General features: G+C 54.9%; 2 protein-coding genes across 4 annotated transcripts; one reads left to right on the top strand and one right to left on the bottom strand.

Annotated features, from left to right (window-relative positions):
* Positions 1–1,582: 1,582 nt before the first annotated feature.
* LOC128823431 (cryptochrome-1-like) lies at positions 1,583–12,980 on the bottom strand. 2 transcript variants are annotated; one of them, XM_054005698.1, is made up of 12 exons: positions 12,909–12,935; positions 11,797–11,959; positions 11,026–11,300; positions 9,347–9,541; positions 9,089–9,207; positions 7,809–7,963; positions 7,161–7,301; positions 6,271–6,438; positions 5,198–5,338; positions 4,006–4,157; positions 3,254–3,483; positions 1,583–2,762 (listed from the first exon to the last, which is right to left on the bottom strand). In XM_054005698.1, exons 3-12 carry the CDS (start codon positions 11,238–11,240, stop codon positions 2,686–2,688), a joined length of 1,593 nt encoding a protein of 530 aa, XP_053861673.1. In that variant the 5' UTR covers positions 11,241–11,300; positions 11,797–11,959; positions 12,909–12,935; the 3' UTR covers positions 1,583–2,685. The 2 variants fall into 2 exon arrangements, with proteins under 2 accessions (XP_053861673.1, XP_053861674.1); XM_054005699.1 differs by lacking the exon at positions 11,797–11,959 and having other exon boundaries at positions 12,909–12,980.
* On the top strand, positions 12,142–23,008 carry TIRAP (TIR domain containing adaptor protein). Of its 2 annotated transcripts, XM_054005700.1 has the most exons (5): positions 12,142–12,710; positions 18,042–18,244; positions 18,607–18,657; positions 20,896–21,498; positions 21,928–23,008. In XM_054005700.1, exons 3-5 carry the CDS (start codon positions 18,651–18,653, stop codon positions 21,969–21,971), a joined length of 654 nt encoding a protein of 217 aa, XP_053861675.1. In that variant the 5' UTR covers positions 12,142–12,710; positions 18,042–18,244; positions 18,607–18,650; the 3' UTR covers positions 21,972–23,008. The 2 variants fall into 2 exon arrangements, with proteins under 2 accessions (XP_053861675.1, XP_053861676.1); XM_054005701.1 differs by lacking the exon at positions 18,042–18,244.
* Positions 23,009–25,426: the final 2,418 nt, after the last annotated feature.

Raw genomic sequence — 25,426 nt, forward strand, 5'->3', positions numbered from 1 at the left:
CATCCCATCTGAGCTGCTTACCAGACAGCTGTGAGGGGATTCAGCTGTTTTAAGGCTCTGCAGTCTTTGAGGGATGCTTTAGGGCACTGTGATGATGTAGCCCACTCCACAGTCCCCAGATCTGAGCTGCCTTCTAAACACACCCTGTTCCAGAACTCCAGCGGGGTGGTGATCTATGCCCCCAGTTTCCATCTTCAGAAGCATGTGGTAGATGTGTGGTATGTGCTACACAGAGGCTTTGCAGAGGATTCTTACCCATTGCTCTTCCTTTAATAGCACAAGAAATAGATCTATACAAAAATAACTCCACACCCTTCCCTGCCTCGCTTTCCTCACCACTCTAGCACATGCTTTGGGTTGGGGTCCTCCTGCTGCAGCATGTGGCCTGTCTTCAGAACCATGGAGACGTCTCTCCCTAGCCCCTGTTCTCCTAGTCCATCCACTTCCTCTTGCGGCTCAGGCAGTGAGTCTCTCTAGTTTAATACATCCCACCACCAGCATCTGGTTCCATCGTCTGCTGCGGGTAATTTTCTGTTCTTCCCAGCCCCCTGTAGACAAGCCTGGGGGAAGTGGCTGCCTTAGCATTATCTTTTGAGCAGTTATGAAATTGAAGTATTTCCCCTTGTCCTTAGTCTGGTGGGCCTGTGCTGGGTCCTGGCAGCTGTGGTGGCTACACAGCAATAAGCTTGCTTACTTGATTTCCAGGAATCTTAAATGCTTCACTAAAAGCCAGCGATTGTCTACGGTACCATAGCACCAGGAGCTCCCAGCTGTAGCCCTGGGCACCACCCACACACACCCCTGCCCCAAAGAGCTTCTAATCTAAAACCTGTCACCATCAACCACTTAATGCATTAATGGGAAGGAACAGAGAAGATGGAAATAAACCAGAAGAAGTAACACAGCTGCTGCCTTCAGCCATGGGTCAGCTGCCATAAAGACCAGTCACTTATCTGCCTAAAATGGTCTAAGTGGTATTGCTCAGCAGAAGTAAAGACGGAGTGGGGACCAACAGCCTGAGCCTCCCCCACAACAGAAGCAAAACCTACAGACACTGTAATTGAAAGAGAAAATGTAAAATGTGATTAAAGCTAATGCTAGTTATCGAATACACAGGTTAAGGAAAGAGTGTCCATACGGCTGGGTGTAATGCTTAAATTAGCCACAAGTACAAAGTTTGGTTTAAAAGTCATAAAATACATCTAGTACATAATGTGTAATATCCCAAATTTAGGTAAATAAATTTAACAGTACAGTTTAGATATTAGCATCCAATATTTGGGTACCTTACTCCTAAAAGGTTATACTAAGAGCAGCTTGTGGAAAGCAAATATAGTGATGAGTGTAGCTTGTTCCTCAGTAACTGAGAATTTAGGATGGGTTGCCCCTCAGTAACATCTCTCCCTAGCCCACTTTCTCAGATATCGGCTGGTCCATCCACTTCCTCTTGTGGCTCAGTCAGAGTGTCTCTCTGGTTTAATAGTCTCACCACCAGCATCTGGTTCCACGTTCCTCTTGCTCAGCACCTCGTGCACCACGATGGGCTTAGGACATCAAGATGAGCTTTGCCCCATGCTTTAGCTCTTGTAAGACTCCACCTAGTGCTTCTAGGGATATCTCTAATACCCCAGGAGACCATAGCCAAGGGATAGTGAAATTATGCCTGGGTTGGACACGCCACAAAACAGGGCGTACAGGTCCCAAGGACGGCGGCAATGAGTATCCAGCATTTCATGCTCAGCACAAAGATGGGCAAAAGGCAACGTCCCTATCCAGCATCCCTCACTTTAGCCTCCCAAGCTGCTGTCTGCCAAAGGGGGCAGCAAAGCTTAAACAGGGAGTTCAATACCCATTTCCAGCCAGGCTGGCTGGGGCATTCGGCACACCAGCAAGTTATTAACGTGCCCTTTAAATTAAAAAAAAAAAAAAAAAATTCTTCCACTCCCTGAAAGCCTGGTGTGCTTTTGGCTTCTGTGGAGCCAGCCCACAATGCAGCAGTCTGGGGCGCTTCCCAGCCCAGAGGAGTTGGTGGCTGCACGAATTGTTTTGCTGAGAGGCAAGTTTAAAATGTACCCTGTGGCTAACTGTCTGCAACAACCCGCATAAAGAAAGCGCTGGGCAGTAACCAGGGAAGGAGACCTTGTGTGGAAGGCACTGGAATGTAGTGCAAGATGTGGGTTCGGTTCCCAGCTCTGCCTCCTTCAGTGATCTGAGCAAGTCAATTATGGCCAGATTTTGAAGGGATCCAGCAGCTCCCATTGGAAATCTGCCTAGTAAGCTCGGTTTCTCAGTTCACTTGTGTGTAAAACAGGGGTGGTGAAACATCTACCTCCCCAAGTGCTGTAGGGTGAATTCACCCTAAGGCACTCAGACAAACTGATCCACTCCATGGCCTTTCCAAAAGAGAAACTCAGCTTCTGGCCTGGGAGCAGCATAGAAAGCACCAGCACCAAAGGACAGTTCGCTGAACAGGCTGAATGAAAGGGTGCAGCATGAAAAAGTTTCCTGAGTCAATAAGAGAGGCAGTGCCATCATGGCTTTCCCTGGACTCAGGTGGCCAGGGCTCCTAGCGGTCAGTCAAGGGATTAGAACAGGGAATGGGCTCTCGTGCCGCCTGGGGTTCTCCCCCTGTGGCACAGAAGAGACTGGCCCGTTGGCAAGATCCACTGGCAGTGCTTGAGGGATTCAGCTGCCCTTAGTCTTTGGTTTCTTTGTCAGCAGTTCGGCCACAGAGGGACCAGCAGGTGTCCTCCTTTTGGCACCTAATGGGAGAAACAAGCAGCCAGCTTATTAGGCTAAAGAGGGCAGGGCTGTCCTGTCTTCCCTGCTCAGACACTGCACTACATCCCTAAGAGCTGTGGATGCTGGCATGTGGTGGCATGGTTGGGAGACTCAGGCATCTCTCAGATGGCAGGGAGAGCCACACAGCAATAATAATAATAATAATAATTAACATTGCGTAGCATCTCTCATCCATAGGTCTGAAAGTGCCTTACAAAGAGGTTGGTGGTGTTATCACCATTTTATATATGGGGAAACTGAGGCACGGGGCAGTCACGTGACATCCCAAGGTCACCCAGCGGGTTAGTGGCTGAGCTGGGACTAGAACATAGGTCCCTGGAGTCCTAGCCATAGCCACTAGCCATGATGCCTCCCCAAGGGAGGGCTGGTCTGGACTGTCTCCTCCCATTCCTCACAGCCAGTACCTTGCACTTCAAACCCCAGCCCGAGAGGCCAAGGGGGGGGTTAATACCTTTCTTTCCACCCCCTCCCTCCAACTGGGCCGTGGTGCTGGACGATCGCCGGGCGTAGGCTGCCTTCATCCGCTCCACGTTCCTCTTGCTCACCACCTCGTGCACCACGATGGGCTTGGGGTAATCTCGGCCAATCACGCAGCCTGCCTGCTCCTGCATACTTCGCGGCGCCTTCCAGGGCTCATAGATGTACTCAGCAGGGAACTTCCGGAGGAAAGGGAGGTACTTCCTGCAGGAGGGTCAGGCCCCAAAGGAACAGGCAAGGTGGGTCAGTCAGCCCCACAAGATACAAGCCGAGGTGGGAATTCAGTGCCGAGCCACAGGTCCCTCAGGGCCAACCGCCTTCGCCAGTGTGTCCTAGCCAGCCCAGGCTGAGGGGGCTAGAGCATGGTATGGGATCTTTGGCCCACTCATTTCCTGGCCTGTCCACTGAAGCTGCCAACCGGGGGTGGGGGTAGCAATCTGACAAGAGCTCCCAACTTCCTGTCCTCACAGACCACCCAACACGGGGGTTACTTCCAGTCACTGTCGGTCTAGAGCTGGAAGGATTCACTGCCACTACCAGTCTCCTGGGTGGAGATAGAAAGACAGAAACCCCCAACCCTCCCCCACCCCCGCTATGTCCCCTCTGCAATGCCATGCCGGAGCCCCACTCGGACTGCAGCGCTCGCTGGGCTGTAGCAGACGCCCGCATGATCCAGGAAGAGGCTGGGCTCCACCGTGGCTCTGCTGGACTTTGCCCTGCACCTACTTGATATACTCTCCGCCCTTGTCCGTCTTCTTGCCGAAGGCGATGGGCGAGTAGACGCGGAAGAACTGGTGGAAGAAGGCGCTCGCCGACAGCCACTGCCAGTTGCCAGCGTTCAGGGACCAGTCAGCATCCAGCAGCAACTCCTCAAAGACCTGGGGTGGGAGGAGTGGATGCTTTGGGGAAGGGTGAGATCATTCGTAACCCACCCCCACCTCCAAAACTTTCAGCTTCCCTTCTGCCTGGGCTCCTGCCCCATGGCACCAAGGAGGGGTGGCAGCTGCTCATCAGGCAGCCGGTCCCCAGGGAGTCAATCCAGGTGGCACGTGGACTCCATTCCCGTTTTCCCCTCCTACTTTCCACCCCGGCTGTGGCAGGGGAACTCCCCCACCCTCACACAACCTGGGTGGGCAAGGCGCCCAGCCAGGAACCCCGACAGCTTTCTGAAAGAATTGGCACCTCCCGTGTAGCACCAGAAGTGGAGGGTAAAGATAGCACCTGTAGGTTGGTGCCATATAACTGTGATTAGGGAAGGGCTGTCAGAGCAGCCAGGGAGAAGGGGCCATTGGAACAGGTTTGCGCCATGCCCGTGGCTATTCACACCTCCCTTTCCAAGCCTGGCTTAGCTGCGTGGCGCTGGACCCAGAGTTGCAGGCAGGGAAGAGCCTCAGACGCTCACTAATTCATCGGAACGGGTTTGGTTTCTCACTGGGTAAAAGGCTGCAGGAGCCTCTGGCCGCTCTCCAGTCTCCATTCCCACCCGACCAGCTGTAGAGCCCAGCACCATGAATGACAGCCTGGAGGTCCCACGTCCTTGCAGGTCTTGTTCAGCAGCCCAAGGGCAAGCCTGATCTCCCCTCTGGCAGTGGGACCACAGGTAGCTCCTGCTGCCAGAGGTGGGAATGGGGCAGCTGGGCTGGAGTAGGGCGGGAATTCCCAGCCTCATTCCCAGTGGCTCCAAGCAGCATGGGGGGTTATAAGGCCAGCCTTGCTCCTCGCAGCCATTGGCCGTGGTGCAATCTCCACCTCCCTCCCCACTGTTTGCTCCTTGGCAGGCAGGGTGGGATGAACTCCAGGCTATCCACATCTGCAGGGCAATGGTGCAACCCTCAGCCAGCCTGTCTGCTTCTTTGTCAACCATGAAGGTCCTGGAGGCCCCCACCATTTCAGCAGAGCCCCTTGCAACATGCCTGACCTTTTGCCCTTGCTCCCAGGATATCCACAGGTCTCCTCGAGTCAGGAAGCAGGCCACAGCATGCCGGGCCAGGTGATGGATCCAGCCTTCAGTGCGCAGCTGGGCCATGATGGCGTCTATGAAGGGGTAGCCCGTCCGGCCCTGCCAGGGAAAGAGCTTGAGCTTAAACCTCCAGCAAGCTAATCCAGGCAGCCATGTGCGGGTTACACTCCTGGCTTCACTTGAGGTGTGGGGCTGGTGGCCAGACCCATAGAGCTAAGCAACCAATTACTGCCACCAGCCAAGGGAGATCTCTGGTACCTCGCGTGGCAGCTACTGTATTTTGAAGCTGAAGGACCAAGGTTCTAGCCCTGGCTGCCAATGCCTGCCTGAGGTATCTGGTGACCATGTCTATTGTCTGCCGAGAGACTGTTCCTCACACCGTCTCTACCTCATCCCTGTATTGAGCACTTCTCCCTTTGAGACAAGCATCAGCAAGAATGGATCAAATTAATCCCTGGTGGAACTCCACTTAGAGTTACACCAGGATGTACTCGGGCCCTGCAAGCACTGGGCATGTAACCGTCCTATTCCGCTCTGCAGCTCCCAATAAACATGTAATTGAGAAAGCTTTGCTGCACTTTTCCCAGCAATCCAAGAGCTCTCCTATGCCAGCCTTGCCTGAGGGCGTGACCCGACAGCCAGGCCGTCTCTAAGTGCGTTCCCTCTAGCCAGCACAACCGCTAACCTCCTTGGCGTCAGCACTCGGTTCTCCAACGCTCAGTGGTGGGAGGCAGAGGGACGGCCCTGCCAGGAGTGCACTAGAACAAAGATCAGGCGTGTAAGGCTGCTGGCCGGGCTCCCAGAGGCCAGGGAGGACTCACCAGGCCCTTCCCTCAGGGCGCAGTTTGTTAATTCAGATTAAACGTTCCCTCCAGCTAACCTCTCTCGGCCCTTTGCAAGGATCACCTGACCCCTTCCTAACCGGGTCCAATAATCGAACTCTCTCCCCCGGCCCTGGCAGACCACCTTGCTACAAGGCTCTTGTCACTGGGACATCATTGTCATTGGCCTACGTGGCCAAAAATGCGTACCTCGCTCCAGGCTCTGAGGTGCTCTGGATTGTTATCCCAATCCACCTGCACGCACACGGGGTTGCCTTCCATCTTGTTGAAGTTGGGGATCCCAGCTCCTGCCGTGTAGAAGAACTCCCTCCACAGGAGCTGCCCGTGCAAAGACACGGGTGGGTTGGAGTGTTTCCTCTGTCAAAAAAGGGCAGACGTCATTCTTGTCTCTGGCACATAAACGAGGAGAGCCCCGGAGAAGGGATCCAATGGTGGTCCCTTGGCAGGGATTACTTCTATTGATTTCCCAGGCATTCATATACTCAAACACAGAGGGGACTTTAAGGCCTCTGGAAAATGAGGGATTAATAGGATTGGCTAGAGCTGGGCATAATCCAAGGAGGGGCTGTAAAAAGCTTCCATCACGCATGCAGCTCCGCCAAGGTACTTCACACCTGATCCACATCAGCCCCTGCCCTTCTAGGCCTGGGCTTTCTTATTCAGAGGCTACGACAGAGCCAAACCCTAAAATCCCCTGGTTTGATGGACAAACTAAGCCTAGGACGAGCCACGAGACAGATTTTCCTTTGTGATTCTAGGGTTTAAACCCAAGAGGTTATGGTCTAAGTCTAACCCACTGCACCATCCAGTTCACCCATCCTCCTCCTGCTGCCATTCATGCCCCATTCCCATTGGCACAGAAGCAGCATCTTCACTGACCATTCCAGGAAGGTTATTTGCCTACCCAGAGCAATAAATCTTACTCCAAATGCCCCACACCCGTATGATCCAGCAGCCCTTGCAGGGCAGAGCACTCTGACCTGCACGGTGCACCTATCGGCTCCTTTAGACCTAACACAAGCGCTGGCAAGCAGCTGCCTGATAAAAGAACTGCCGAGCAAACCTGGTTTCCTCCTTACCCCCTGGTAGACTTCAGCCAACCTCCACCAGAAGGTTCGCACGGACAAGCATCCAAACTTGATGTAAGGGCTCAGCACGGTGGTGCTAGGGTTCAGGGAGTTGGGCTCAGTCTGGGGCTTCTGGAAATTACACACCCAGGCCTGAAAAAGGACAAGAGAAGCAGATGAGAGGTGCCCGAAGCCAGACAGAGGACTCCCTGCCCAAGGGAAGAGGATGGCCTAACGATATATGATGGAAACCACTTCAAGCCAGGAGGTGTGGCCGCACCCCTACTTCCAGCACCTACGATCCTGGGACCAAAATAAAACAGAGAGGGGAGTAGTTCCAGGCACTACCATTCTAATTAGTGTTTTCCACCCGCTTTGCAGTCACTTAGCATAGGGGTAAGTGACCGCGGGTGCCAGACAACAATGAGTTAGGCCTGGGGTCTTTAATGGAGCTGCTGGCAGTGCTGTACTTACAGCCATGCTCCTGGATCTCTCTAGGACGCTCCTGCCAAAGCCCATGTGGGCTCAGCACAACATTGCAGGGAATCAACCTAAGATGCTTCTCTTACACCGTTTGCTTGAAAGCTCAAGGGCTCAGTGTTACCCCTTCGCTGCCCCAGGCCTCAGCATTGATCCCCTCTCCCCCTCTAACTACCATACCGTTCTGTTCATATGCAAGTCAAGCCTGCAAAGCGCCTCAGACTCTCCTCCCGGGTAGAGGCGAAGACCTGCTTGCTCTGGGTCCTGACCCAGCTCCTCCAGCGTAGGGATCCCATACTCTGCATCGCGGTTGTCTTTGCAGGGGGTACAGCAATCTGGGGTAATAGGCACAGTCAGTACTTCCGTGCACCAGCACTAAAATATACCGTACATTTGTCTAGCCTCTTTAGTTGTAAAGAATCTCAAAGTGCTTTATAAAACTAAACAGGGATTGCTGCACCCAGTACTGAAATGCAGCTACCTCTGGGGTGGAACACAGGAACTGTTTTACAGCCTCATAACACCACTACACCAAAGTCTAGGAGAAGAAGAATCCCATTTCCCATGGAAACTGCATAGGGATTTTTGGAACACACAGGGGAAACATAGAATACCAACCACAGAAGCTTGCAGTCAAAGTGCTGGGACATGTCCCCCTAGCAGAGAACCACCACATTGACAAAGGCTTGTCCCATACTTACCGTCCACAGGATCTGGTCTATATTCAGCCTGTTACCAATCCCTTTAGTGTGCCCAGCCCCAAGGATCCACACAGTTCCACGGAGGCAGCCCCTGGCTTCCAGGACTCTGAGACTGGGCCTTTGGGCACCAACAAACCCTGTCTCTCTCTGCGGCTCCCTGCCGCGAATCCAACCAACCCAGACTCCTGCAGGGGCTTGTACTGGGTCTGTCAGGGCACAGTGCTCTCACTGGGTATTTGCAACAACCCACGCAGCCTTTTCCAAACAAGGGAGCCATTTATAAGTCACCTGGCTATCGAAGCTGGAAGGCCTTACGTTAGCCCAGAGAGGCAGAGTTAAGCCATAGGCCACCCAGGCCAAGCCAGCGCAAATGCCAGCCATGCTAGGTCGAACTCCATCTCTGTCCCAGTCTCTCTCCCTTGTCTGGTCCCAGCCTGGGGAGAGCAGCCAGTTTCCTCAGAAGCCCACTCTTCATTCCCACCCAGGCACGACTCAGTCCTTTGTGTCCAGGCAGGGCCACGTTGCGCGCACGCAACCCCCCCCCACACACACACACACACACCGCCCCCGCCTGCCAGAGCGTCCCACTGCTGAGTGCCAATGGGACTTCCTCTTGTCACTCAGGACCCTCTCTTGACCTGGGTTGGTTTCAACCAGTTCCTTCCACCCACATGGCGAGGTGACACACACCTGCAAGGAAGGAAACTCAGGCACATATACAAATCATTAAAATATTACCAAACCCTTTGTTTCACTCACCCTTCAGGTTTTCCAGAGTGGGAGCTGGCACGGGCCGCTTCGGTGGTCCCAGCGCCACCAGGAGCGTCTGCAGGCGCACAAAGGTCAGAGGCACCTTGCCATTGTTCTCAGCAATTACTCTGTGAATAATCAAAGGGACCTATCACTGGGGAGAGCCCCCGGGGCAGAGGGCACTGGCACCCTCTTTTGCTGGGACTCCAGGGGCTTTAATGTCCAGCAATGAGCAAGCCACATGAGGACCCCACTCCTGGGACCCACCTGTCAGTGTCATACAAGGTGTTGGACACTTTCCGAATAACCTGAACGCCATGTTCAGCCGCCAGGCTCGCCACCTCACTATCGCGCTGCCTTGAGTAGGGCTCCGTGTCTATCTCGAATGTCAGCCGCGTCACCTTCCACTCTTTAAAGAGGACCGGGAATATCTCCGTGGGGCGGCCACGCACCACAAACAGCCTGTGGAGACGCCACCAAAACCTAGTCAGCCAGGGGCAAGGTAAACAGCAAGGCCCAGGAGTCCAGGTTTGGTGGCTGGGCTCAAGAGAGAGCATTACATGGTGGGAACTGTAGTCTACACATACAGTCATGCTAGGCCACTTCCAAGCATGGCATGTTGGGACTTGTCTCCATGGGTCACACCTCCATGTCAAAAGTCAGGGCAGCTACAACCTGCTCCATTTTATGGCCTGTCGGGTGGATCCCTCAAGCTCCTGGCTGAGGGACGGTTGAGTTCCTCAGGCTTAGAATGTTGCTCTGGCTTCTACTTCGGACAGCTTAGCAGGGAACACAGAGCATGAGATCGCTCCATGCCGAGTCCCTCGGTAGTCTTACCTTGGGGCTCCAGCCTATGAGCTGTGCAAGGAGCCCCTACCCCTCCACAGCTGGGACACGGATTGTAAGCAGCAGTCTGCTCCTCCCAGGGTGGGAAGGGAAATGCAGGCCACACAGCTGGGGAAGACAGCGGTCCGATGTGGGATCCTGGCAATGAGGATATTTTGGAACCTGACTTCTACCCCTTTGGCGAAGCGGCTCATGTCTAAGACCTCTCAAGCATGCTGCATGCTGCATCTCAATTAGGCAGCTGGAGACACAGAGGGTTGTGAGGAACCTCCCCTCCTGGACAAATTCATCCCCATCAACCCCTCAGTAAAAGCCTTTCTGCTGCTGGTTACTCCAGCCCTGTAGCCCTCCTTCGCTGCACTTGCTCTCATAACGAAGTGCCCTTTAGAAAGGGCCGCTCAATCCCCATTCAGTTAAGCTCAAGCAGCTCCCTGACGTTCTGGGGCTGCTCCTGATCCTACTTTGGGACCATCTAGAGGGATGTGCATTGGGAGCCCATTTCTGCAGTGCCCCACGCCCTCACCACACCTGAGCGAAGTGCGCGTCACACACAATTGAGTCAGAATGGTAACCGTGCACTGGTGTCACAATGTCACAGGGAGCAGAGCTACAGAGAACCAGGCCCTGGGTATTTGGGGTGGGGGGGGGGGCGCGGAAGCAGCTACCCCTGTAGGGCTCATTCATCTAGCAGATGGAAGCATTTCATTGTTTAAAAGTAACAGCTGTGAATTGGGGGGGAGAGGAGAAAATACATTTGTTTGACTGAGATTGAATTTTTCAGAGGAAGGCAGTTCTCCCGGCACAGAACCTGCCAGCACTTTGCACTGTGAATCCGCAGCTCAATGGCACCGTATTCTCCAGGACAGGGAACTCCAGGCAGCTGGGACCAGAGGGACCCAAGGAAGCAGAATTCTAGCATCTACTGGGCCCACCCTGCAAGCCCTGTATGTACACAGCTCCCAGTGAATGCAATGCGGGTCCCATGTGGAGAGGGTTAGCAGAATTAGGCCCATTGTTTTTCCAGGTACCAGAGACAACCCCAGCTAACTGTATTAGCCCTCCCTATACTCGTGCGGAGTATCTGCCTGGACAGGACTTGCCTTGAGTTCAGTTTCTGAAGGCTCTCGTCCAGATCTCTCAACGACTCGACCAGAAACCTCCAGCGGTTGACGCTGACCCGCATGTTCTTTGGGAACCAGGGGTCGAGGATGAAGATGGGATAGAGCTTGCGGCAGTCTGTCGTCGCTGCCAGCAGGGCAGGGTTATCGTGAAGGCGAAGACCCTTACGGAACCAGTGGATCGATATGTGCTTCATCCTGAGGGTTCGGCTCCCTGGTCTGTGCCTTCTGTCTCCTTTGTCTCAGTGTCGGGTCTCCTGGAGGCAAAGGAAAGCACCTTGAGAACAGGCATGTGACCCCTCTCCTCCCCTGCCCCCCAAGCCAAACAGTACTGAAAGCAATGAGTTAGGTGCCTAATACCTTGGGATCTGGGAACTCTAGGAATTAGGCACCTGAAACCTTGGAGGATCTGGGCTCACACACTCAGGCGCAGTCCGGCCACACAGATTGCACATATTCTAAGGCCAGAAGGGACGCTGCCATCACCTAGTCTGAGCTGCATAGCAAAGGCCATAGGACTTTCCCTGACTCAATTCCTGTTTGAGCCACAGCAGATCTTTTAGGGAAACCACACAGCCTGGAAGGAAAGACAGCCAGTGTGGGAGAATCCACCCCAGCCCCGGGTACATTGTTCCAATGGTTAATTACCCTCACTATTAGAAATGCACACTTTATCTCCAGGTATTGCCCGGACAGCTTTGCAGAGGTGGACACTGCAGCAGGCCTATATGCCCATCTCCACTTCCTTCTCACCTGGGTGCTCCTCCTTGGGAGCCCAGCTCTGTTCCCCGCTCAGCAGGGACCCCTCCAGCTACACCAGGCGGCCCCTTTCCCTGCAGAGCCCGCCAGGAACCGGCTACAGCGCGTTCTAGCCTGGGAACCCCCAGCCTGGTTGGGTAACACTTGGCTTCTAAGGCTGGAAGTGAGGTTACAAAACAAGCCGCTGTCAGTCAAGCGGCGTGGGCCTCGCAGGCAGCCAACCAGGGGACTTGGGAACACCCAGCCCGCCCAGGGAGGAGCAGAGACCGGTGGGGCTCTTTGAGCGGAGCTGGGCGGGTCCGTAGCTCTGAGCTGATCGCAAGGGACGGGACGGGAGAGAGCCGATGTCACTGCTATGCAGCCCCAGGCGGGGGCTAACTGACAGCAGCGCAAAGCCGGGATCTCCTCCCAGCAGTGCTGGGGGCAGCACAGCGGGGGAGAAGGGCCACTTGCGGAGCCCGGCTGGGGTCACGTAGAGCGGGTGGGGAGAGACACCGGAGGGGTCCCCCCCTGCTCGGCTCTGGTCTCTCCCTTGCTCTTGGCGAGCCGTATTCAGGGCCTGTCAGCAGAGCCCGGCCGCCCCCCGCCGCCCCAATGCCGCTTCGGCAGCACCTGTCCCCCCAACGCGCCTGGGGACCCCCGGGGAAATCGGTGCCCCCCTCCCCTCCCGCGAACCCACGTGCGAAGCTCGGGAGCCCCGCCCTGGGGCTCCACCCAGCCCGGCCGCCTGGTGTTTCCTTGCAGGGGCGGGGAGCAGCCGCCGACTTCCCCAGCCCGCCGCTTGAGCGGAGAGGTGGCGGGCCCCGGAAAGCCAGACGCGGACGGGTCACGGAGCGGCGCCGCCCTGGCAGTGACCCGGCGGGGAGGGGCGCACGGACCCCAGAGCCCGGCCGGACGCGCAGGGCTGGGTGAGTAGCCACCTGTCGCCTCCCCGCCAGCGCTCGGCCAGGGGCCCCGGGGCAGCCGAGGCGCACAGCGCCGGCCGGGGTGAGCAGCTGCTCCTGCCTCCAAGTGAGCGGGCAGGGCCGCTCCGGGGGGCCGGGGCAAGACGCTGCAGCCGGAGGGAAGCAGGGTGGAGCATGTGCCTGGCAGCCGGGTTTGTTCACCTTTTTCTCAGATCCCTTTTTGAGCGCGCCCGGCTGGCAGGCTGCAGAGGGCAGCTGGTGTGGGGAGCCGTGCCAACTACTGCACAAAACCCAACACCCTGGCCCCGCCCCCTCCGAGGCCCCGCCCCTTCTCATTCCATCCCTCTTTCCTGCAGCTCTCCCTACCCTCACTTATTTTCTCCGCACTGGTGCAGGGAGTTGGGCTGCGGGAGGAGGTGAGGCTCTGGCCGGGGTGGGCTCTGGGCTGGGGGTCTGGAGTGGGGCCAGAAATGCAGGCACTGCCCCCCGCAGCTCCCGTTGGCCGCAATTCCCGGCCAATGGGAGCTGCGGAGTCGGAGCTTGGGGCGGGGGCAGCACACGGAGACCTCCCTGTCTCTGTCCAAGGGACGCAGAGACGTGCCGGCTGCTTCTGGGAGCAGCGCAGGGCCAGGCCAGGCCAGGCAGGGAGCTTGCCTTAGCCCCGCTGTGCCACCAGACTTTTAGCAGCCTGAAATCTCTTGGTCTGGCTTCAGTCGCCTCTGGGAGATAGAGGTTGATTCTGGAGACTCCCAGCGAAACCCTAAGGGGTGCAGACCACGAGCTTTGCGAGCGGCTGGCTGTCAGTCCGTTTTGTGGGGAGGGAAATCCGTGGGATGTAGGAAAAATGCCTAGGGGAGCTCTGCAAAACTCCACCTAAGTTCCCTCTAAGCTGCATGGCTGCATACCTGCCTATTAAGCCCCGTGCAGGGGCTCAGCGCTCCGGCCAGGGGAGGGGTGCCGCACCCCAGCGGGGAGCGGCTGTGGCCAGGGGAGAGGAGCCCCTCCCTCGGCCCAGCCCAGGCCCATTGGAGCTGCCGCGACTGGGGAGAGATGCCTTCCCAGGTCCCAAGCTGTTGCAGCAAGAGAGGGCTGTGGGGAGTCGTCTCTCCCCACTGCAGCCCCGGGGCAGCCTGCAGCCCCGGGGCAGCCTGCACCCCAAACCCTGGCCCCACCCCAGAGCCCACACCCCCCACACCCCAACCCTCTGCCCCAGCCCTGAGCCCCCTCCTGCACCCCAACCCCCTCATCCCTGGCCCAACCCCAGAGCCTGCAGCCCCCCAAACCCCAACCCTCTGCCCCACCCTGTAGCCTGCACCCCCAGCCAGAGGGAACACTGCCACTATCCCCAAGCTGCTGGATATTTCTGTTACAGTGAAACAGTTAATGTTGCCACTTGCATGACATTGTTAGGTTTCAGGGTTATCAGGTGGTGAGATTAACGGAAGAGCCCCTTCCTCTCTGGGCTCTCATTTCAGGCTCTCTGCAGACTTACTCAGATAGCCCGACATCCAGGTCGCTAGTTGGAGGCTTTCCTTGGAAAGGGCTAGAGGGGTTTAAAAAGTGCTGCGTGCGACCCTGCTGTCCTGGCATGATGGCTCTGTCATGACCCACTTCCTCAGGGTCAGCTGGTGGGCCTGGTTGGGGGGGGGGCTGGGCTTGCACCCTGCCCCCATGGAATGACCCCTCCAGGCCTCAGGGATGTTCCAAGAGCTATAGGGCTTCCATGAGGGCAGGACCATTTCACAGAAGGCCAGTGGCTCTGCACAGCTCCCATCTCCAACAGCTGGCCTCACCTGTGATCGCTGCCCCAGGCCAGGGGTGGCTGAGCAGAGGGGGCCGCCACGTAACATTGTGCTCTTTGCACTGACTTATGATGGGGAATCTCCGCCTGGCTGAATGAAGACAATACCACTGAGCCTTGCCACCCCTCTGGCCTAGCCCCTTCCCGACTTGTGGAGCCTGAGCTGTGCCCATGAGAGGTCTCCATGCAGCTTCCCCTACCAAACCGCCCATCACATGACTGTTGTTAGGAATTATGAGGCAAGGCCCAACAACATGCTCGCTCAGCCTTTTATGAGACAAACGTAAGGAGCCCTTGCCCCAAGTAGCCCCCTCTCTAAGGGACAGATGCAGAGAAGATGGGATGTGCTGGTACTAATTTAAGTATATAACTCCCTTCCCAGAGCACAGAGGTCCTTTGCTGCTGTGCATAGCAGATTGTTATCATTTGTGTGCCCTAAGGCTCCACATGCCGCTTCATTTTTGTAAGGTCACTCGTGCATTTAGTTATTACTAAGCATTGGCTCGTTAGAGTAACGTGAGGGCTGAGACAGTGCTCGCTCATCTGCGATTGGAGGGTCATTCATGAGACTAAGACGGCAGATGTCGGCTTGTTCTTGTAGAGTTGTGGGCTCTCGAGCTACACACTGGCTCATTATTGTAGGGTCCTGGGCGTGTTGGTTGGGGGAGGGAAAAGGTGAGCAAGGGGGAATTTTTACCATATTTGAAGCATTTATTTTAGGGGGAAAACATAAATTACAAATGGCAAAAATATATAATCCGATTTTTGGCCCCAACCTCAGCGGTGTCATTGTTTCAGAATCTTGTCTGAAAATAACCAACCCCCGAAGGGTGCAAATCATGTGCGAGGATACCACTCATGGTATATAGTCTCACTGCCCCTTTGCATTCTCCATCTGTTTGTTGCATCCATCATCTCTTGTCATACTTAGACTGTAAGGTCTTCTGGGCAGGGACATCTTTTTATTACACATTTGCATGGTGCTGAACATAGTGTGGCTGGTGCTCTTGGGGCTACCCCCAGATGAATAAATAATTACACACAGCTGGTTTTTTTTAACCTAGGAAATCACGCACGCAGCCAAATTAAAATATTAAAAGAGCAGGTGCTCCCCCATTCTCTACCCCTCCCATCTTGTGTTAAGATCGTCTTTGCTGGAGAGAGCAGGGGAGGAATTGCTGAATCTATTAAATTGTGTTCTTAGTTAAATTTTGTTGTAACCAAGGAGGGAGACCCTGAGATCAGCTTTCCAGAAATAATTGTACTGTGTTCCTGGAAATATAGTGTGTGTATTTAAGAACATAAGAATAGCCATACTGGGTCCAGCCCAGTATCCAGTCTTCTGACAGTGGCTGTTGCCAGATGCTTCAGAGGGAATGAACAGAACAGGGCAATTATCCAGTGATCCATCCCCTGTTGTCCAGTCCCAGCTTCTGACAGTCAGCTGTTTAGGCACACCCAAAGTGTGGGGTTGCATCCCTGACCATCCTGGCTAATAGCCGTTGATGGACCTATTCTCCAGGAACGTAGCTAATTCTCTTCTGAACCCAGTTATACTTTTGGCCTTTGCAATATCCCCTGGCAACGAGTTCCCCAGGTTGACTGTGCATTGGATGAAAAAGTACTTCTTTTTGTTTGTTTTAAACCTGCTGCCTGTTAATTTCATTCTGTGACCCCTAGTTTGTGTGTTTATATGAAGGGGTAAATAACTTTTCCCTATTCACTTTCTCCACACCAGTCATGATTTTGTAGGCACCTGTTGTATCCCCCTCAGTCGTCTCTTTTCTAAGCTGAACAATCACCGTCTTTTTAATCTTTCCTCAGATGCAAACTGTTCCATACCTCTTATCATTTGTGTTGCCCTTCTCTGCCCATCCATGCCAGGTGCACCAGGTGTGGGCAGGCAGGCTCAGCAAGGCAGGATCCAAGTGGGAAGGGGCTTAATGTGGGGGGATCCAGGTGTGGGTTGAGAGGATTCTATATGGGGCAATCTGGGTGCGGGCAGCTCAGTGGGGGATCTGGGTGCGGGGGGGCTCTAGATGCACAGGGGCTTATTGAGGGGTTCTGGGTGCAATGGTAATGGGACTTTGCAGGGGGGTCCAGGTGAAGGTGGTTGGGGCTCAGCAGGGAGGTTGGTGTGGAGGCTCAGTGGGGGGTCCAGATGCTGTGGGAGTGGGGCAGGGATCCAGGTGCAGCTGGTTGGAGCTCAGGGGGTGGGGATCCAGGTGTGGGTGGCTTGTTGGGGTGGTCCAGGTGCAGGGGGAGTGGGGCTCAGTGGGGGAGGGTCTGAGTGTGTGGGGGGCTGGATGCACAGGGGTTGGGGGGATGAGGGAGCAGCTCCCTGTACAGGGATCCCTATCCCTGCATCTGAGGAGTGATGGGCGCAGGAAGCGGGGAGGGGGGGGGGCGGGGAGAGGAGAACTTTGCAGAAATTCCTGTAGCTGAGGGAGAAATCTGGGGGTGGGTCTGACCCAGCCCTGGATGCTGTGCAGGGGAAGAGGAAATCCCATCCTGCCCAGCCGGGACTAGCAGCTGAGCTCGGCACAGGGTAGGAGCCACCACCCAGGTCTTCCCCAGTCCTGCCTCCTGCCCCACAGTGATTTACCTCTCTGCCAGCTGCCCTTGGCACCTGAAACATACTGCTTGGGAGGGTCACATGACCGCTCTTGTGACTTCCCTTTGCTTCCCCGTCAGAAAGTCATTTTTCTGTGGGGAAGCAATGAAATCTTCAGGGGACATAAATTCTGCACATGTGCAGTGGTGCAGAATTCCCCCAGGAGTACTCTTGGTAGTTCAGGAACTTGGGCAGTGCAGATGCCACAGAGAGCACCACAAAGACTGGAGCTGAAACAGAGCCTGCCTGCCTCCCCTGTGCCTGAGAGACACCTGGAGCCAGGGGGAGGCTGAGCCATGAGCCCAATAGACAAACCAGACTGCAGAAGCTTGCACATAGGTGGGACCACCCCAGGGGTGAAAGTAACTTAAAGGAGTCCTGAGTGGGGGCAGGGCCTTTGGGGATTTAAAGGGCCTGGGTCTCCCTGCAGGGGCCGGAGCTCCGGGCCCTTTGAATCCCTGCCCGAGCCCTGCTGCCGGAGCTCTGGCGGTGATTTAAAGGGCCCGGGGCTCCCCGTAGTGGCTGGAACCCTGGGCCCTTTAAATCACCACTGGAGAAGCCGGTCCAGTCCAGCACGCTGTACCGGCTCTTGCCGGTACACCGTACCGGCCTGTACTGGCTTACTTTCACCTCTGGACCACCCCACTGTTTGAGTTGTGCTCCTGGGCGGGACGGAACAGTTGTTACAAGGCCAGAGCCTGCCTGTTTGCATCCTGGGAGGATGGACTGAAGCCCAGGGGACCAAGTGTCCACTCTGGAAAGAGGGTGTTCTGCTCATGCTCCCAAGGATTCCTATTTGGGTGGAAGGGTGCGTTTGGGTGTGTTTCCAGACGCTAAGGTCATCCAAACATTGTGCTTGTCTAAGCAAAGCTTGATCATCAGCAATAAATGGCCTTTGTCTCATTTCCTTATTTTAAAGAAACTGCCTATTCAACAATAAGGATCCAAACGCACTCCGGCTCCTGCTGTTGCAACACAAGAGAACCCGAAGTATCCAGTCTGGCGCTGGCCCTTATGGAGCAGCTGTCCCCTTGCCATGCTACAGCCAATATCCTTAGCAACACCCTTGGTGATTCGTGATGGAAGGGTGTGATATCTGTTGGTGGGCAGGATAGCTTTTAAGTAAGTAGATTTAATGCAGGCTAGATGGCCTGGGAGACTGACGTGCCCAGTCTACCCCAGACCAGACACCCGTGGCAATGAGTGATCTCTTACGCAGCGCTCGCTAATGGAGTCTGCACGTGGAATACGCGGATTGTTCTTCCCCCAGGAGTTGGGGGCACGGGGTGCAATGGTAAAGAAGCAAGCACGATCTTTTTATTCTGGAATTGTACAGCGCCTCGCACAATGTGTCCTGGTCTTTGACTGGGACTCCTAAGAGCTCTGGGCCTACAAATGCTTAATATGCTGAATTTAATACCAACATGAAAGGAAGCAGAACAGCTGCTGACCGGTTGTCCTTCCCCTGCCTCTCTCTGTTACAGGTCAAGATTCATGTGGACACTTCTCACCTGACTGTTACCCCGATATGGCTGGTAAGTAAACAAGCAGCATGTTGACAGCCTGATCTGATTGAGCAAGGGGCTGGGAACAGGAGGCAGAGCGTCTATCCCTGACTCGCTATGAGCCTGGGAGAGTCAGTTTTACTCTGGTGCGGTTTCCCCATTCTATAGACTAGGGATAACATACCCAGCTCTATAAAGTGCTTTGCTCTCATAGCTGAGAAGGGACATAAGCGAACCACTAACCACTCCTCGTCTATTTCAACTCTCACACACCTTGTAAGATTCTAAATGAACCGTATCGGCTCAGAGCAGGGACTTGGCCACTGCTGCGGACAGCCTCAGTGGAGATCTCCGCTCAATGTGCAGCTGCAGTCCAACCCCCCCATGCCCTCCCCAACCTAGCAAGTAAGATGGTGGGCTGCACAAGGAATGGGACGGAGAATACAGAAACCTATCAATAGTGACAGATGTAAATCAACTGTGTGGTCCTCTCTGGAATACTGTGTGCAGTACGGCCCTCCTGTCTCTAGGAGGACGATGGGAGTTAGCAAGGCTTCCAAGCAGGGCAGCAAGAATGATCAAGGCCATGAGAATTTTCCCTAGGAGAAAAGATGGGATTGTTTACCTTAGAAAGGAGACCAGTAAGGGGAAGTGTAGCAGAGGCTTTGGGGCTAACCACTGCCTCAGTTTCCCCTCTCACATGGGGATCCACAGTGCATTTAGTTCACCCAGGTGACCTAACCTTCCAGTTGAGTCAGGAGAGTCCCACCTTCAGTAGTTAGGGTCAGAACCAAACCCCAAATCTTCCACCCCATTCACAGCCCTTCCTCTCAGTACCTGTCCTGTTCCAGAACAATAGCCTTTCTCCTAGCTCCAGTCAGGCACTGTCAAAGAATCCTGAGTTACCACAGTTCATGACAACAAATTCTGGCTGGGATAGTGTGAGGTGATGAGTCATCCCTGAACTAAAGCCTGGCTAAACCACACATGTGGATGAGTCACTCCTTTGCTAGGCTCCAGCCAATCCAGGAGCCAGGAGCTGGTCTGGTGACTCTCAGGGCAGGTATATAAACCGCTTGGGGAAACACAGCAGCTCTGTCTGCCCAGTTCACTTCATAGCTTGGAACTCTCCCCTGCCCGACAGTGGGGACAGACTCCACAGGCCTCAGCCTGCTCCAGCCCTGCTCTGGCTCCAGCCTGGTTCTCAGCCCTACTCCTGCCTTGCTCCAATCCTGTTCTTGACTCCTGATTCTGGCTCTGACCCCTGGCTCCAGTTCCTGGCATGACCGCTACCACCCTGACCACTAGGTGTGACCATCAGTGTCTCGGTTTCTGACATATTAAACTTCCTGCTTCCGGGCTCGAGCTGATCTCTAACTATAACAGTGGGGGGCACTGCAGGATTCTTACATCTTCCCCTAAAGCATCTGGTGTTGGCCACTGCTGGAGACAGAGATCTCAGGTCTAATCCAGTTTGGCAGTTCCCATGTAAACCTGACCTAACTCCTAATTTAGAGCAGCCAGGGATTTGGGGTGATGAGAGCTGAAGTAAGCGGTAAGGAGGTAGATTTTTGCACTTCATCCCCTGGTACTTTACCAACTCTCATAGCCTTGGAAAGGCTGCCCCATCTGGGGCGGGGTGGAGCAGCTGCCATCCCGCAGAGCAGTGAGTGGAGGGGGAAGCTTTGTCCAAGGGCACCCGTGCAAACATTAGTCTGTCAGCCAACCTCAAGAGCCTGCTGTGCAGAGAACCTCAGTACTTACAGCTCACCGGGGTCCCATATGCAGTAAACTACCTGGAGCTTGGATCTCCCTCTGCAGAAAGAAGGGCAGAGTGATCCAAGCTAGGACCCTATCCTGAGGCTCCAGAGAGTCTGGGTATTTTAGACCTGATGCCCAGTGGCTCCAGTTAAAACCTCCTTGAAAGCTAGGATTTTTTTAATTGGTTTTTGATTATAGCCCAGCCACTCAGATCCTAATCTCCCTGTGCCCTTCCATGCCTGGAGCTGTCGGGAAAGGCCTCTCTCTCAAGACACAGTTGGACTAGACCTGTCTGCTCCACCTTAGCACTAGACCTGTCTGCCCAGGTCCTGGGGCAGGGCTGACACTTGGTCTCTGCGACTCAACTCCCAGATGGCCCCATGATAAGAAAGCAGGAGGTTCAATGTCCGGAGCTGCTCCTTGTGGTGCATGGGGAGGGGCTGTGAATCTGCCCAGGAGGTATTTCAGCCTTCAGCGAATCTGACTCTGATCTCTTAAACTCCACAGGCTGGGTCAGGCGGCTCCTGCAGAAACCCAAGCGAAGCTCCAGCTCCGCAGGAAGCAGCTTGAACACCAAACAGTCCCCCTCCTCCTCTTCCTCCTCCTTGGTGACAACCGCCAGCTCTTCCACCAGCAGTGCGGTGGCCAGCCTAGGACAACTGTCTCCTGCCTCCCAGGTGAGCATCAGCAGCGCAGGGAGTGCCCGCTGGGCCAAGAGCTATGACGTGTGCATCTGCCACAGCAACGAGGACTTGGAGTTTGTCGAGGAGATGGTCTCCTATCTGGAGAGCCAGACTGAGGGCATCCGCTGCTTCCTGCAGTTGCGGGATGCCATGCCGGGGAGTGCTATCACGACAGAACTGTGCGATGCTGTCCAGAACAGCCACTGCTGGGTCCTGCTAATAACCCCTAGCTTCCTCGAGGATCCCTGGTGCAGGTACCAGATGCATCAGGCATTGGCAGAGGCGCCTATGGCCAACGGGCGAGCCATCCCCGTGCTGAAGGGCATTGATCGGAAAGACTACCCCCGGGAGCTGAGGTGCCTCTATTATATCGATGTGACGCACAAGGAGAATGGCTTCAGGCCGATTAAGGACACGATCCTGCGCTGTAAGTAAACTGTAGGGGGCAGTCGGCTTTATAATGGGCCCGTATAGGGTGTTTGCTCTTCACTCTGCACAGGCTAAGCTAAACAACCTGGAGTGTCCCTTCGATCATACCCTGCGTTTCTATTGCACCTTCTGGGCTTCAGGACTGACTCTCAGCAGCCATGGGGTGGAACACAGCAGCTGTCTGACGGCCCACAGATACTGTACAACCTTCTGGGATGGGAAGTAGAGAATCCTCTGTCCCTCTGAAACTGCAAGGGAAGAGCTAAAGAGAAGGGGTTGGGGCCTCTGTATCCCATTGGAGTGGGGTACAGTGTAGGATCTCTCTCTGGGAGGAGAGGTACAAATACATTACAGTGTGACAGCGCTGGAACATCAGTCCAGCTGATATCCCTTATAGTGACCCTGGTTTCTGTCTTGTGTCCCTCAGACCTGCAGGAGCACTGTCGAAGCACCGTGAGCAGAATAGAGTGACTGGAGTCCTGCAGGGGAAGGAAGCACCCTGAGAAAGCAGATCCCGGCCGAAGGGAAATGGAACGAGAATCCACACTGCTGTTTCCAAAGTCTCTGGAGCTGCCTCATTTGATCTCAGTGGAGAGCAGATTCCAGGTGGTCTACAGCCAAGTTCTCCGATGCACAAAGCACCTGTAGAATTACAAATGGGAACCGACTCTCACGAGGGCTTCTGGACGGAAGCATTTCTCTCATGTCAGGCTGCTCCCCACCATGAACGCTAATACCAGGCACTGCTGAGAGGACAAGCAAAATGTCTAACACCAATGGAGAGTGAGGCTTACGTGTGGCTTCTGGTGCTAAAGACTTGGAAGAAGCATGAGGTTTGTTCCATGTTGTACTGTACAGTGCAGGGGACTTGGCTAGAATCTGGAGCTTGAGCGTTGGTGACTCCAAGTAATTGAGGGTAAACACAGGTAAATGGAGTTTACCCACTTCTCATTTGGGGAGTAGGGAGTCTAATTTAGGTTTCTTACTTTCAGGAAACTGATAGGCAGCTAAATTTCTAATGACCTTCCAAAAGCCAGTTTGGAGCTGTTACAATACTCACTCTTGCCTATGTTAAATTCCTCCAAGCCCCAAGGAGCATAGGCACCGACTCCATTATATATACTCCACAGCTGTTTGGGTGGCAGCCACCGATCAGTTGGGTGAGGCGCTTGGGGAAGGGCGGAGAGCAGCAGGCAGGTGGGGCCTCAGGGAGGGGCAGAGCAGGGCAGGCAGAGGCGGAGCGAGGGCAGGGCCTTGGGGAGGGGCAGGGCCTTGGGGCAGGACAGTGGAGCACCCCCTGGGGGAAAAAGAAAACTCAGAGCCTATGTCAAGGAGTATAAACTGACATGAAGTTTCCCCTTTTGGAGCTTTGACACTCATATGAAGAGGAGCTACACATAGGCTGGTCTTTGGTATTTTGAGTGTAACGTCAGTTTTAGTTTTGATTTTTACAATTGTAATTTAAATGTGTGTACAAATAAATGCAGAAAAGTGTTATTTTTATCAAATCTCTCATGCTTCTTCTTCTTTTTTTTTTTTTAATGGGTGGATCTAATGCTGGTGAAAGGGCCTAAGCTGACAGCTCACTGAACTGGTTAGCCACTGCCCAGGTTGCAAGCTGTTTTTCTTGTTCTTCCTCTCTGCTTCCCATCTGCCCCTCCTACCTACCTACCTACACACACACACACACACCCCTAACTCAGACCAGGAAAGACTCCGCCTTGGGAGAGGAGTTGGGGATTGTTTAGTCTCTGGCTTTATCTTGTATAGGAAAAAGTGGCTGAGTTTTTAGTTTAGGCTTAGCTAATACTCTAGCTAACCCCAACCTAAATTTGACCATTTTCCTAGCATAGATGCAGAATCACACCTCGTAGCATGTTCCTGGTTTTTTGCCAGCTGAGTTGTAGCCTAGGGAAGTCTGAAAATGTGTTAGTCTCTAAGGTGCCACAAGTACTCCTGTTCTTTTTGAAGAGTCCATGTTACTCTGTTAAGATCCAGAGACCTAAAGACTCTGGCACTGGGTGTTTGCTTTTTTTTTTTTTTTTTTTTTTTTACAGATCCCATTTTTTTTAAAACCTGACTCTTAAAATAATTAACAGATTTTCTTGAAGATTCATTCTGAACTCCTAAAGTGCTGTAATGTTGAGGCTATGCAGTATTTTTTTCACACCTCTCGAAGAGGTTAAACCTCTGTTTCAAGTGCACAGCTCAGCCTTAACTATGGACATGTGACTGGCACCTCCATAGTCACTGGAAGTGGAAGGTGTTCGGCAATACTTGGAAAGTCCAAGTATAGGGTTGTCAACTGTCTAATTGCGCAAACCCAAATACCCTTGTCCCACCCCTTCCCAAGGCCATGCCCCTGCCCTGCCCCTTCTCTGGGCCCTGCTCACTCCAGCCCCCCTCCCTCCGTCGCTCGCTTACTTTCACTGGGCTGGGGCAGAGGGTTGGGGTGCGGGAGGGAGTGCAGGCTCTGGGGTGGGGGTGAGTGGTTTGGAGTGTGGATGGGGGCTCCAGGCTGAGCCTCAGGCAGGGGGGAGGGGGCTCAGGGCAGGGGATTAGTGTACAGGAGGTAGTTCAGGGTGCAGGCTCTGGAAGGGAGTTTTGGGTGTGGGAGGGGGTTCAGGGTCCAGGCTCTGGCCAAGCGGCGCTTACCTCGGGTCGGGTGGCTCTTGGAAGCGGCCAGCATAACCGGCAGCAGCTCCTAGGCTCAGGGGCGGCCAGGCGCTGTGCGCACTGCCCCTGCCTGCAGGCATCACCCCTGCAGCTCCCATTGGCCACAGTTCTCTGTGCTGCGCTTCCTCGCTGGCCCCTGCCAGCTACAAGGGAGCGGCCCGGGGGCAGGCTGAAGTGGCTGCTTTGCCTGCGGAGGGAGGAGGTACATGGCAGCCCACTCCCCCCTCCCCCTGGCAGGTGACTGAGTTGATTCCAGGGGGGCTTATCCTGGCTGGACTTCCTGAGCAGCAGCCTGGGAGGCCTTGTGTGAGAGTCGAGCCAGGGAGGGGGCCCCCCTCCCTCCAGCTCGCTGCTGCCAGTGAGGAGAGGGTTGAGGGGAGTCCTCTCTGGCCCCCCGCTCCAGCCCCAGAGCAGCCTGCCTGATGCACCCTAAACTCCTCATGGCCAGCCCCACACCCTGCACCCCAACCCTCTGTCCCAGCCCAGACCCTGCACCCAGCACCCAAACCCCCTCCCAGAGCCCACACCCAGCACACCAAGCCCCCTCCCGCACCCAAACTCCCTCCCAGAGCCCGCACCCCTCCCACACCCAAACTTCCTCCCAGAGCCTTAGGCAGGGGTGTGTGTGTGGGGGGGTGGACTTGGACCCATTCTGGGCACCACCAAAAATTATACCAACCTGCCGCCCCTGGACTGGGCACGTTAATTGCCACCTTACTTGGGCTGCCCTTATCTTCTGTGACCAAAGACTCCCAGAGATTCCAAGGGTGGGCTGTCTGTAAGAGTAACATTTACAGCCCCCTGGGTGAGATGCGAGGCCAAAGGGTGAGACTTTCTAGGGAGTGTTGCTTAAGACTTGGGGCTCTCACCTTTGGGCCTTGGTGACATCCAACAGCCCACATTTTTAATCCAACCAGCACAGGGGTCGGCAGCGTTTGGCACGCAACTCGCCAGGGTAAGCACCCTGGTGGGCCGGGCCACTTTATTTACCTGCTGACGGGGCAGGTTCGGCCAATCGCGGACCCCACTTACCGCGGTTCGCCATCCCGGGCCAATGGGGGCGGCGGGAAGCGGCACGGGCAAGGAATGTGCTGGCCGCAGCTTCCCACCACCCCCATTGGCCCAGGACGGCAAACTGTGGCCAGTGGGGGCCGCGATCGGCCGAACCTGCCGCGTCAGCAGGTAAATAAACTGGCCCGGCCCGCCAGGGTGCTTACCCTGGTGAGCCGTGTGCCAAATGTTGCTGACCC

The sequence above is a fragment of the Malaclemys terrapin genome, chromosome 15 (assembly GCF_027887155.1).
Source record: "Malaclemys terrapin pileata isolate rMalTer1 chromosome 15, rMalTer1.hap1, whole genome shotgun sequence".
NCBI lineage: Eukaryota > Metazoa > Chordata > Testudines > Emydidae > Malaclemys > Malaclemys terrapin.